Here is a 12,900-nt window from a genome sequence, read left to right on the forward strand (position 1 = left end):
GACACTTTGCACGGTTCGAATGACAAGGGTGCTATGGCATATCTTTCATGCAGGAGCGGCACAAGAAGAGTCGATCTGAGATGGTGGCTGTTGAGTGTTACTTCGAACTCCACGTTTCATAAAATTATTACAGTTCGTTCAAAAAGGCGAAGGTGGACAAATTTGGCAATTAAAAGTCATTCAATTCGTATTGTGTATGCACTAGGGATATAAGATACATGAATCTTCTTCGTCCATGTATGAGAAAGCCCACACTCTTCTGTCTCCCAGGCCAACCATCTTAAGCAAAGATGGGGATGTTGAGGCCATAGTTGACAGGGTCGTTGAAGCGGAGGCCTCTGTTAAGACCGCTGATGGCCTCAATCTCATCCTTCTCGAGGTCGAAGCTACAGACATCGAGGTTCTGAGCGAGACGATCCTTGTTGTTGGACTTGGGAATGACGGCAACGCCGCGCTGGGTGGCCCATCTCAGGAGGACTTGACCAGGGGACTTGTTGTGCTTGTCGGCAATCTTCTTGACAGTCTCGTTGTCAAAGAGAAGAGGGGTATCGTGTGCTCTCTGCATCTTCAGCTCGACGAATGAGGCGGGACCGAAGGATGAGTAGGCGGTAACGTGGATGTTGTTCTCCTTGCAAAGGTTGACGAGACCCTCCTGGGTGAGGTAAGGGTGGTGCTCGATCTGGAGGGTAGCAGGGGTGATCCTGGCATAGCGCAGGAGGTCTAGCATGAGGGCACCGTTGTAGTTGGAGATACCGATGCTCTTGGCGAGGCCCTCGTCAACCAGCTCCTCCATAGCCTTGTATGTCTCGGAAAGAGGAGTCTTGGAGAAGGTGATCTTGTCGTTCTCGTCGGTCCAGCTGGGAGGGTAGCGAACGCTAGGGTCGACGTACTTCAGGGCGACAGGGAAGTGAATAATGTACAGGTCGAAGTAGTCAATGCCCAAGTCGGCGAGTTGCTTCTTGGCGATGGGCTTAACCTTGTCTGCGTCGTGGAACGAGTTCCAGAGCTTGGAGACAAGGAAAAGCTCCTCACGCTTGACCAAGCCGTCCTTGATGGCACGGGCAACACCCTGACCAACTTCCACCTCGTTGCCGTAGTCACAGGCACCGTCAAAAAGTCTGTATCCAACCTTGATGGCGTTGTAAACAGTGTCGGCGCATGTGTCGTTGTCGACCTTCCAGAGACCGAATCCAACGAGAGGCATCTGTTCCAGAGATTAGATTCTACGCGTCTGTGTCGTTGCTAGAGAGGACTTGCCTCGTGGCCGCTGTTCAGCTTGACAGTAGGGGCTGAAGGCATTTTGGATGAGTATTGGCGGAATGCAATGGGTTCAATCTTCTTGTGATAAGTAAAGGCAGGTCTTGCGATAGCCGAGTAGCGCAAGGTAGCTCTAGAGGCGAGTAGAGGAGTAGATCTGTGGGAAGAGAGAAGAGTAAAATCAGCAGTCTGAAGAGGGGCAGGCTTCAGGCTTTATATCTGGCGGCTGCAGGAAGGCCTAAACATGGCACACTCATACACTTACCGTGCAAATGGCTTGAGCACGTTCATCATGGTCTTTGCCTGGCAGCCAACGGCGGCAGCGTACAATGTAGGTTTTAGTGTGGTGGACAAAGCGGTCCTTCGACTTTAGGCGGGAAGAGAGAAAAGATGGAGTAGATGTCACTTTCGATTTTCTGGAGAAGAAAGAGAAATCAGAGTCGAGCTTCAAGAAAGATTGCATGCACCTTGGTGGCGCCTGCCTACATTTTTGTCCCACAATCAACTGCCAGATTGCTTTCCCGTCTCCTCCTTCACCCGTTTGTCTTCGAGCAAGAAGATCGTACATTCTTCCGATGGATACGCAACAGACTTCTACCCGGGTAGGCTGGCGGAGACATCTTAACAACGGATGCGGCTCATGGAGGGGCATGCCGGGTTCCAAAACAAAGTGGGGTGGTCTTTTAGCCAAAACTCGGCCCGCATCTCGAGGAACCCCACGGGCTTCCCGGCACAATGATCCAGCGATAACGAAGACCCGGCTTTGGATAAAACTGTGGATAAATCATGGCCATCCGCTGAAGGGCCGAAATTTGCACCGCCATCAAGACAAGAATGTCGTTGTATCATTCCATAGTTGAGACACTCTGACATGCTGTCAATTGGCATGTAAGATGAGGATGCTTCGCTGACCAACCGAGTCGGAGGAGTAACGCCATCAAGATGCGACTAGATTCGTGTTCCACGATGAAGATCTGGTATTCATTGATATCGAAAAAGGGAATAAAGCAACCTGGGCGAAGGAATCTGGTGTAAAGACGACTTTTCTCTCTCTTTCCATCCCAGCACAAATAAGAAAAACTCGACGCCGACCGTATTGGAAATACAAGAAAAGGTGGAAGAGTACAGACAGAAAAAGGGCAAGATCGGTATCGCTAAAGCACGAAACTGAGAAGGGGTATGTGTCTACGAGGAGAACTTCTTGGTGACCTTGGCCAGGACTGGGAGTCGCATGTCAGTAATTTTCTTTCTTGCTTGCGACTGGTAGACAGAGAGATCGTACTGTGTAGTGCGACGACTGAGATGATGAAGCCGACGGAGAGGACGAGAACGACAAAGGGGTCGACCTTGAGGCCGGGTGACTCGTCGGTGTAAAGTCTCAGCATGGTGCTGCTGCTGCCACCAGCACCAGCGGCGCGAGTGCTGCTGGGTCTGACATTGGCGGCGCGGTCGGCGCGGTCAGCGGCAGCCTTTCTGCGGATGGCAGTTGCGGGACCGCCTGGGGCTCTGGGAGAAGCGGCGCGGGCTGTGGTAGAGCCGGTCGAGGCGGCGGCGTTGACGGGAGAGGATGCACGAGGAGACGACTATTGAACGCGATTGTGTTAGACAGCTTCGAGAAGGTGAAGTAGTTCAGTCGTGTGATTGATTGGGGACAGTGTCATGTATCCCTGCCAGACTGCTGTCGCTCTCATCCTATACGATCGCTCATTGCATCCTTTTCCAAAGCTCTCGAATGGATTGGTACGGCGATAGACAGATGCGCAGCAGTTTCCAGCGAGGACAAATGTTGACTGTAGCCTTCGATGGGCGAATAAGGAGGTGGGCCTACCATGATGGCTGAGATGTGACGAGTGTTGGAAGACAAGTGTGAGGTCGCAGCTGTGTCGCGAGGAGGGCCGGATGTAAAGAAGTGCGACTATTGAGTCAGAACAGCAATTGATGGGAGTCGAGGTTGTCGTTGTGCTGTCGAAAGCTTCCTGCTCTCTCCACGCCCTCAAGACACCAGCTGTTCGTCCCAGGCCCGTCTGTGCACGGATGCCAATCTGAACGCTTGGCGGGAGCTCCTGCCCTTTCTCGCCCTCGGCCACCGCCAGTCGCTCCTGCACTTTCTGGGGAACAAGAGACCCCTCCACAGTTCACTGCAACTGCTTTTCACGTCACAGCAGAAACATGTCCCAGCCAAATATGCTTTTTGTGATACAACCCGAGATAAACACAACGATCACCCTGCCTATCCTGTGTTATGCGTCCCTACAAATTACCCATGACACATACAACCACCCGTCCATTCCCTTTGTAGTGAATCAAGACTCCGATCCAACCCCAATTTCCCTTGACCAAACCACCCGACAACCCTGAAAGGAAAGAAGAAACATGTCTGAAGGCTAATGTCCTGCTGTCATAGCAAGGAGCCTACAGTAGCAACAACCACCATCCACCGTCCAACGACAATCTGACATGGCAGAAACTAACTCCACAATACACGAGAACCGAACAAGAGGGCCTTTGTCGCAGTTGCTGAACATCACTGCAAATTCCCGACCCTCCCAGTCGTTCATCTCGTGTCGATAAGAATGGCCCAATCCCACAACTTGATGCATGAACGGGGTATAACTCAAGATGAACCCACAGAAGACACCCTTCTTTTCCGGTTTTGATGATTTGTTGCCGTGCGTGAAAACAATGACCCATCATGCAATAAGACGATGATGAAAGAAAATGAAAGAAAAACAGACTCCGGCATACCTCTTACAAGTCGAGAGGATTAGTAATGCGTAGAAACATGATCATAGCCTAGCCCCAGACAGGAGCCTGGACACCGAGACTGTTCTTAGCAGAGCCCCAGACTCCACTGTTGGAGCCCCAGGAGCCAAGGCTGACTCCCTTGTCAGCTACGGAGCCATTGGGGCCAGCAGAGGTCGAGCGCTCGTTTCTAGCCTGCTCGTTGGCACTGAAGCCAAAGCTGAGAGGCGAGGGCAGGGGAGTGGTTGAACGCTTGTTCAGACCAGTAGCCTGCGCAGCGTTGGATACGGGACGAGTGCCGATGGGTGCCGCCGCGGCAGCCTTGGAGCCCTGACCAAGAGGGGGAGAGCCGCTCGGGGAAGAGACCGAAGTACGGCTGGACTGTTGAGTCTCACCTAGCAGACTGCCAAAAGTGGTAGGGTTTGACTGAGGAGACGAGGCACTGTTAGGAGATTTGGGAAGCATGACGCCATCACGAGGAGGCATCTGGACGGCAGGCTCGCCGTGGAAAGGATCGAAAGCCAGAGGCGAGGCACCACCTCTGGAAGCTCCAGAGATAGATGCTCTAACATCACCAGAGATGGAACCTCTGACATCCTGCGAGGCACGGCGAACAGCTGCAGCGGCAGCGGCAGCAGCCTCAGGAGTGGGATACAGAGCGGATTCGTTGCCGTAGAGAGCACGGTGCTGGCGGGCAATGAGGTCGCGGCGTTCGTCTTCACTCATGGTTGTGGCAGCAGCAGCAGGGCTCAGGGCGCGGTCGGGCTTGGGGCCTTGGGCGGAAGTGTCTGTAGGCGGAAATCAACTTGCCATTCTAATTGTCTAAGGCTGCTCTGCGATGCTCTTACTCCTGTTGTATTGCTGCTCCTGGTGATAGTTGCGAAGCTCCCTCTCTCTTTGCGCAGCCATCCTTCGCTTGGCCTGCATCATCTGCTCTGCCTCATTTTGACGAGGTGCGAAACGCTGCGACGCATAGTAGCCTTGGAGGCCTGCTGCCGAGTTGGATCGCATACCGTCGTATTCGCTAACCGAGTGGTGACGTGTCTGTCCGGGGCCTCCAGCGGGGGAGTTGGACTTGGATCCAGCTACATCCAATTGTAAGCATGAAGCAGCTTTGGTATGGGCAAGAGACTCACCATATTCGGCATTGTTGAAGCCACGGCCCATCATCATGGGAGGCATGGACTCACGACGGCTGTTGTACTGCGGTGCTCCGCCAGCCATCCACTTGCCGCTCTTGACGAGGTTGTCGGTAGCACGCTCAATCTCTGCAGTATCCTGTCAGCTGCCACTCCGTTTCCAAGTCTTTGTGACCTATCCATCAGAGCCAATCCCCATCTTTTGGAGCATCTTCCACCTCATGTTCCAGGGCATTGGCCTCTTGTTGGACAGCCATCTCTTTCTTTGACGCACCTTCGAATTGGGAGCTGAAAGCGGCCGACTCGTCTCTCGAAGCGGAAGCGGTTCCTGCGAATAATGTCTCAGATATACGTCCTCGGTCGACGAGTAGTTGCGGTTACTAACCGGATCTCGAAGGAGGGGCAGGCTGTTCCCAGGAAGACTGGCGGCCAGGTGCAGGCCATGCACCAGTGGCAGCGGTCGCTTGGTTCTGCTCGTAGAAGGCGGACATGGCGGCTATAACAATGTGAGTGTCTTGCGAGGCTGACTATGTACAGAAGTCCAGGTCGTGGTTCGAAGTAACTGCCGGATCGCAAAGACTCGAGTCGTGAGAAATTCGAAGGGGGCAGAAAAACGCGAACTGTTGAACGGCTACCGTTAGTTTGGTCGAGGGCCCAAGGAATGAAAATGAGTGGCAGGAGGGCAATTGAGAGCAGGCGACGGCGAGGGCAGCAAGGAAGGACAGTGGGATTGACACCGACGGACCGGACGAAGTCGCAGAGCAGCAGCAGCAAACAGTAGGGACAACTATGGCGGAAGATTGAGAGCAAAGCCGCTGGTCTGCACAACGGGCCAAGTTGGTGTCGACATGCTAAAAAAGTCAAAGCCCGCGTGCACCGCTTCTAGCCCGAGCGTCGCCCTCTTTCATTGAAACCCTAAACAATTTTTTCCTCCTCCTTGACAAAGGGAGACGTGGGGAGAAAAGACTGAAAACAACAGGAAACACGCTTCGGGAACTTACCAGACTATGCGCAAAAGGAATGACTGAAAGGGCCGTCGAGTCTTGTCCTCGAGGGATGGGTATCTCTAGAGAAAGGGAGGAGGAGAAGGGAGACGTGGTCAAGGCCAGGAAGAGTGGGATTCAATCAAAAGAGGATCATCAGAGCCTTTGGTGGGCGTGGGCTGCTTCGGCGGTGCGCTCGAGGGAGACGACGGGCGGCTGGACCCGATTCTCAGCCGAAATGAGAAGTTCCTCCTTCAAGGAAGGCAGCTCCATCAATTTGCGGTTGCGGGTTTGCCGGCTCCTTTTCTTCCATCCTCCACCCTTGGCCGCGCGCGCTCTCCCAACAAGATGCCATCCGTGTTGATATCGAACGCTGCCTCCCCGTCACGGTAGCTTCTCTGTCAGCATGTCAATCTAATCTCAACCTGTGTCGCGGGCTTGCAGCTATCTGTCTCTGCTTGATGTTCATGCTCATCTCAATGCTACAAGAATGCCGCGCCGAGGCTGTCAGACCCAAGACAGGAATCAATTGAACCGAGCCATGCATCATGTACGCCTTCTGCACCCTCCCAGCGCGCGACTTTTGTTCCTTTCTTTTCGCCTAGCGGCTGCCATGATGCATGATGATGCTTCAACATCACCAAGACTCGTCGAATGTCCCCTCGACAAGATGGTCAATTGTGGTGATCAATTCGTGATGGAGCTTGCGATTGGGAGACGCTTTGTCCGGCGGCTCTTGCTCCACAACGGTAGTGGAGGCTCTCGCTAACCAACTCCGATGTCTTTGTCCGTGACCGTGAAACCTATCTGGATATATTGATCGTTTGATGCTCGAGTTTTGGTACTATTCACGCTTGTACCGAACATGTCGTGCTTCTGTCAGTCTTGAGATGGTTGTCCCCTCCACGCTGTTGGCATGTGAAGACCACGCGATGCTACACAAGGCGGCAAGCACTTCGCCGGACAGAGTCGATCTCTCTTGTAGCGAAGCGCCCATCATAAGAGGCGTCGTCTGCTCACCTTTCCTCGACCCCCATCAACAGCGCTACTACGCGGTCGCCCCCGCTCTCTACCGCAAGTGAACAAAATCAGCGGCACGCAATCTTCTGTTACCCCACATCTTATTGTCGAATACGGCTTTCTTATCCAGACCACTGGCAAGCCTCAGCAAAGTAGTGAGCGTTCGTAGTTGTGATACCGAGCATGTTTCTTGCCTGCGAGCGGTGCATAGATGATATGCCGTAGCATCATGATTTTCGCTGCATCGCAGTAGACGCCAAAGACCCAGCCATCCAAAGTCTTGATGAGTGGGTGGAGGAACAAACTTGTCTGTTGTATAACTATCACATGTCAGGGTCTGAAGATGGCTTGTCAGAGCTTTGCAAATCTTGCGATATCGTGTATTAATTTCCGAAAGGCCATGTCTCAAAGCCTCTTTTCATCAATCGAGTAACTCGCGTATCAGCCATCACGAGATGTTGACAGACTCAACGAAGGCAACGACTTGGGTGGTGAATTCGTAACTGTGCAGGCACGTGGTCAGCCAACAGGAACTCACTGTCGTTGATGAGTCGCTCCTAACAAAGCAACGCGACCTTGCCATGAATATTCCGTCTAGACGAGACTGTTGCTCGTGGTATGAGCAGCTTGGTCAGTCGAGTTTCTTATAGTACAGATCAGTCTTTTCAAGAGGTGGACATGCATATCACAATCGCCTTTGACGAAGTCCAAACAGGCGTGATGTGCGGGGCAGTGACTATGATTGGCCGTGTCGTGTACAAGATATAGTGTGCGAAATCATGTTGATGTTGACCTGGAGTGGTATACCCAGCCAAAGTCAGGGCTTGGCATGGATCTGGATGGAAGTGGAAAGTTCCGGAGGACCTGGAAGCTTGTCCAAAAAATCGTTTCGTCAGACAGCCCTCGCCGCCGTGAACGGACGCCGACAAGCAACACTATCGCTCACCAACCTCACATACTACAACTACCACAATGGGTATCTGGGACTCCTTCACCGGTCGCAAGACAGCAGAGCAATCTCCGCAGGATGCGCCCATGCAAGATATGGCCGTGACGACATCGTCGCAACCTCAATTCGAAGCCCAGGACGTCAACTCTTTCTTCAACACCCCCGGCGCCTTCGACCCAGCATCACTACATCCTCTCGCTGGCCTCAACCAGGACACTCTCGATTATCTCTCGCTCGACGATCAAGCGCTGTCAGAGCTGCCCGGTAACCGCAGTGCTCTTCCGTCGCGCGGCTGGTCCGACGACCTGTGTTACGGTACTGGCGTTACATACCTCGCTGGTCTGACTGTTGGTGGTGCCTGGGGTCTTGCAGAGGGTCTGAACAGATTGCCAGCATCTTCGCCGCCAAAGCTTCGTCTCAACTCGGCACTGAACGCCATCACCCGTCGCGGTCCTTTCCTAGGCAACTCTGCTGGTGTTATCGCCATGGTCTACAACGGCTTCAACTCCTTCATCGGCCACTACCGTGGTCAGCACGACGCTGCCAACAGCATTGCTGCTGGTGCCTTGAGCGGAATGCTTTTCAAGAGCACCAAGGGAATCAGACCCATGATGATCTCTGGCGGTCTTGTAGCTGGTACTGCTGGTGCCTGGACTGTGAGTTTGCACAGCCTCTCTTGAACTTCAGGCAAAATACTGACTTGCTCTTCTTTCTAGTTCGTTCGCCAGATGATCTAGACTTCTGTATCTCCTCCGCTCTATAATCTTGCCAGGTCCTGAAGCCGAACATGCCGCCGTCAGGACATTCCTTCTAGACCTGCAGTCATGACTTTCTCATGATCATCACCTCCTTCCTCGACCCGACCTCCCCCTCCTCACATGTGTACAGTAGAAGCAAAAAGAACCGCGGGTTGGGCATTGCAAGGCGTCACGGATCAATCTTCTTTTACTCTTTTACAGCGACTTTTCTCGAATTACAAGGTTCCGTTCTCGAATCTCCTCTCCAATCTCTGCCACGGTGGGTGCAGATGCTATTCTCTTTAGTGTTGGTTTTTTCAGGAAAAAGAAGGATTCCGCTTCGTAACCTATCGGATTCGTTAGGGAACGGAATAGAAGTGCCCAGTTTTGATGACAGATTTCGTCTCCATTATGTATCTCCATTCGTGCATGTTCTTTCATGACCGGCTCCAGTCTCGCCGGTAATAGTTTTGCGCATGTCGTTCGAGATTCTTCCAAGAATCTCACAGGTGTCTCAAAAAGCGCGCTTGCTGTCACTCACTTCAAAAGGCTTGAAGATTGGTCGCCAACTCTCTTGCGCTCTGGTCAAGACTTTGCGGCCCTCTACTCGGTGTTGTTTCTTCAGATTCGCCTGCGCATCATCACAACTTGCAAGCGCGTTCAAGCTGACAGCACTTGCCTCTGATCGTCAGTCGGCGCAGCATCGCACCTTCCGCCTCACCAAAACAATAGCAGCGGCAAAATGGAAGGCTCGCCTTCTTCAAAGTCGCTTCCCGGAGCCCTCATCAGCCCATCCACTTCTACTCCCGCGAAACCGCCTCCTCGTGATGTTACACGTCTCGACCGCCTCACTGGTCTACCCTTTGGGCACTTCTTCCCTGAACTTCGATCGTCAGAATTTGATGAGCCCGATGTTCCAATCTTCAACGACCCTTTCACCGGCATACCCAGCGCGCCATCGGATACCGTCAGGCTCTACATGCTGTGCCGTTTGGATCCTCGCTATACATGTTCTTCAATCCCTGGTTCGCTTTTCTTCCTGTTCATGTTCGCGCCCCCTTGGAAAGAAGATTCTCGCCCGTTCAAAGCTCAAATGCCGCCCGGTTTGAGACCCTTCCGACTCAGGTGTGAGTATGAGTGCCAGCCTGGCCCGAAGCCCTACTGCCATCATCAAAACTCCACCTATGTGCGTCTCTACACCGAATGGCTGTTCAGCGGGGGGGCTCCTGCTTCCCTTGCAAAGCTGCACCGTGGAACCAATGGCTCAACTACTGTGTCGTTCTCTGCAAAAGTGCGAGCAGCTCTCTACTACCTCAGAGCTTATTGGTTCCGCCAGTACACTCTAGAATTGACAATGCCAATCATCTCCGACATCTTCGACCCGACCAAGAATGTCGAAGACCCTGACGAAGAGGCCTGGTGCAATAGGATCATCCGTACCGAGCCCAGTGAGATGCCCGCAATGGTCTGGTCTCATGCCTATCCATTGCCCAAATCGCCAACCGCTTCTTCACTGCCGATCGGCTCACAACCTCGGGTTTCCGCAAGCTCAAACGCAATTGTCCAGACTCAACCCTTTCGTGGCTTTGCATCTCTACAGCCAACTGAGCCCAACGATGTTCCCCCTGGCTGGTTTATTTGGACACCCCCAGTCGTACCGAGACTGCCACCTATTGCTCGCCGGACTGCTTTTGAGTACAAGCGCTTGAAAGATCTGAAGTATGTCGACAGTGTGGTTGCTGCACCTTCGCATGAGATGCATCTCTACTGGGCTGCGAGAGGTATCAGGCTACCAAGTCCCGATGCCACCCTCGGCGCCGAGGAAGAAGACTTCGAGGCGAGCGACGCAGGCACAGATGACAATCATCCGACTCAGAGCCTTCGCAAGCAGTTGATGCACAGGCTCACCCAAGCCCGTCCTACGCACGTCGCTGCCGACACCGACACTCTCAAGCGCGCTCGTGGCCGTCCTCGCAAGTCAGCCACACCTGCTCCTACCTTGCCAGTCGCCAAGCCAACCAGAATTCGTCTCATCGCCCCTCGTAGACCGTCCACTCCCGAGCAAACCGCTCTCTTCGAAGAAGCCATGAATGACCAATCGCCACCTCACGCCCACAACGATGGGTTCGACAAGGCCAACATGCAGTACTCCAGAGTCACGGAGCAAGCTAACAGTCACTTCAGTCACGATCTTCAGTGGCAGATGTACGATTTGGCAGCAAGGCGTAAAATAGACGATCTCAGCGAGGCTTATAAGAATGTTGAAGGTGTCGGAGTGCTGGCATCTGCTTACGAATCGTGCCTATACAACCCAGAGGACTTCAAGTAGAGACCTGCCGAGCACTCTAGTGATAAATTGCTCATACTGCATGGGCGTTTTTCGATTTATGGATCATTCTGGAGATTCGGTCTGCTCGCGTGGGGTCGGGAGATGAAGGAAACTCGCGATGATCTAAATATCCATGAGCAATGACGCTTACCTATGATGTGTAACACCAAAATCTGTACTTTTACCCTGATATTTTTCCACTCTACTGCTGTGCTGCCATGTGCCGTCTCCAAGTAATGTGGACTGTGTTGATTGTGAACGCTTTCAGGGGCTTGATAGCCAGGGTCACACGGTCGACCACTTCGTTGTCGACAAAACAGACCAATCACATGGGACGACGAGCACTTCTAGTGACCATTTACAGGTCCAAGATGTCTTCCAAGGTAGTCTATCCGTCCATACGATGAATAGTAGTTAAGCGAGCACGTCACAATTGTGCAATTGGCAGAAGCTAACCAAGAACTCGAGCACAAGGAGACAATTATTCACAAATTGAAGCTCTTGTGTCTTGTTGACAAGCCCTTTGTATAATAACTACCCATCAGCCACCTTAATGCACGACTATTCAATTGCTTGTAGAAACATAAACATGCTGAGAATCTCTTTCAAGGGACAAGGATGAACGTTTGGTCCATCCAGCGATGTGCAAAGAAGAAGTCGCATTGTCATGCCAGAGCATGTGAGCTCCAACATACATTACGACTGCTCGATGATTGACTAAGCTCGACGATAAGAAAAGACAAGCGGTCAATGCGTGGTATTAAAGCTCATTTTGGAACGTTGTGGTAGAAAGGGTGCGCTGGAACACTTAACTAAGTTGGCCCTTTTGCCGAGCAGATATGGCAGATGTTTCTTCATGATGACTTTCGAACGCTTTTGGAGTTCGTTTATCGGCGCGAGTTCGAGGTTGGTTCGAATTGCTAGGACAGTATTCATTGACAGATCCTTGATAGCAACTCCACATTCCAAAGCCTCTGCAGTTGAAGCTTTCGACAGTTTGTCTTGGTGCTTAACTTCTCCAGAAGCCTTCATCTTGTAGACCGCCTTCTTGATCGTGTCTTCATCGCCTGACATGACGGCGTTAATCCACGTATTGGCAGAAGTCCGGATAGTCTGTCTCGCTCTGGCTTGGCCTCCCATGAGGCAGTATATGGCCTAGGTAGCAACGGGCGTTGATGATGGTAGCATCGCTTGTGTTTATGTACACCTTACTAGAAGAAGCACCGATGCCTTCTAGTAAGACCTGTATTGAACTGTCTGTGGTGTCGTAACCGTCTATCTCGGCGTGAGGGCGTTTGAGGTTCGGCGATGAAGTGCCGTGGGGATCTAGCCGTCAGACTGGTAGAGAACCGGTAGTCTGACCATGACCAGGTACATGGATGCCAGAAAGGTTTCCATCAGGAGACTGCATCTAGTCAGCAACATTTATCATGATGGTCGCTGCTTAGCTTTCCTCTAGGCATGATAAAAGTTCATTAGGCTGGGCAGACTTGACTGTCCTCTTCTTCTTCTTCTTCTTCTTTTTCTTCTTCAAATCCGACACGGTAGCAAGACACGGATACGTAGATCCCAGTAGTTGACGTAGTGCTGGACGAGATGTGGGTAGTAAAGTGGATGTGGTAATGGGATATGGATGGTTGATGGCAAGTGGTCAAAGTTGACCGCCAGCAAATGACATTGCCAGCCGGTGTTGAGGAAGGCATAGCCAGGGAAGCGCTTGAGTTGGACCTGCCTCATCTACTGC

The 12,900-nt window shown here is 52.4% G+C and overlaps 5 protein-coding genes across 5 annotated transcripts; 2 read left to right on the top strand and 3 right to left on the bottom strand.

Moving 5' to 3' along the window:
- Positions 1–280: 280 nt before the first annotated feature.
- M438DRAFT_375896 (uncharacterized protein) lies at positions 281–1,299 on the bottom strand (the record flags this gene model as incomplete). The annotated part of the gene is made up of 2 exons (XM_029908621.1): positions 281–1,204; positions 1,282–1,299. The coding sequence occupies 2 exons, from the start codon at positions 1,297–1,299 to the stop codon at positions 281–283; spliced, it is 942 nt and encodes a 313-aa protein (XP_029759121.1).
- Positions 1,300–2,442: 1,143 nt separating this feature from the next.
- Positions 2,443–3,088, bottom strand: M438DRAFT_336843 (uncharacterized protein; the record flags this gene model as incomplete). Its single annotated transcript, XM_029903925.1, has 3 exons — positions 2,443–2,477; positions 2,540–2,840; positions 3,002–3,088. The coding sequence occupies 3 exons, from the start codon at positions 3,086–3,088 to the stop codon at positions 2,443–2,445; spliced, it is 423 nt and encodes a 140-aa protein (XP_029759057.1).
- Positions 3,089–4,050: 962 nt separating this feature from the next.
- M438DRAFT_356877 (uncharacterized protein) lies at positions 4,051–5,629 on the bottom strand (the record flags this gene model as incomplete). Its single annotated transcript, XM_029907128.1, has 5 exons — positions 4,051–4,787; positions 4,848–5,084; positions 5,136–5,267; positions 5,413–5,466; positions 5,524–5,629. The coding sequence occupies 5 exons, from the start codon at positions 5,627–5,629 to the stop codon at positions 4,051–4,053; spliced, it is 1,266 nt and encodes a 421-aa protein (XP_029759058.1).
- A 2,109-nt stretch (positions 5,630–7,738) lies between these two features.
- On the top strand, positions 7,739–9,224 carry M438DRAFT_398400 (Tim17-domain-containing protein). Its single transcript, XM_029909360.1, has 2 exons — positions 7,739–8,746; positions 8,807–9,224. Exons 1-2 carry the CDS (start codon positions 8,114–8,116, stop codon positions 8,825–8,827), a joined length of 654 nt encoding a protein of 217 aa, XP_029759059.1. The 5' UTR covers positions 7,739–8,113; the 3' UTR covers positions 8,828–9,224.
- M438DRAFT_347103 (uncharacterized protein) lies at positions 9,203–11,321 on the top strand. Its single transcript, XM_029905821.1, has one exon. The coding sequence runs from the start codon at positions 9,570–9,572 to the stop codon at positions 11,154–11,156; it is 1,587 nt and encodes a 528-aa protein (XP_029759060.1). The 5' UTR covers positions 9,203–9,569; the 3' UTR covers positions 11,157–11,321.
- Positions 11,322–12,900: the final 1,579 nt, after the last annotated feature.

This window comes from Aureobasidium pullulans, assembly GCF_000721785.1.
Source record: "Aureobasidium pullulans EXF-150 unplaced genomic scaffold scaffold_13, whole genome shotgun sequence".
Lineage (NCBI taxonomy): Eukaryota > Fungi > Ascomycota > Dothideomycetes > Dothideales > Saccotheciaceae > Aureobasidium > Aureobasidium pullulans.

Coding starts and splice junctions, on each gene's coding strand:
- M438DRAFT_398400 (XM_029909360.1), top strand. CDS start 8,114: ATGGGTATCTGGGACTCCTTCACCGGTCGCAAGACAGCAGAGCAATCT. Junction 8,747..8,806: donor GTACTGCTGGTGCCTGGACT/GTGAGTTTGCAC, acceptor TCTTCTTTCTAG/TTCGTTCGCCAGATGATCTA.
- M438DRAFT_347103 (XM_029905821.1), top strand. CDS start 9,570: ATGGAAGGCTCGCCTTCTTCAAAGTCGCTTCCCGGAGCCCTCATCAGC.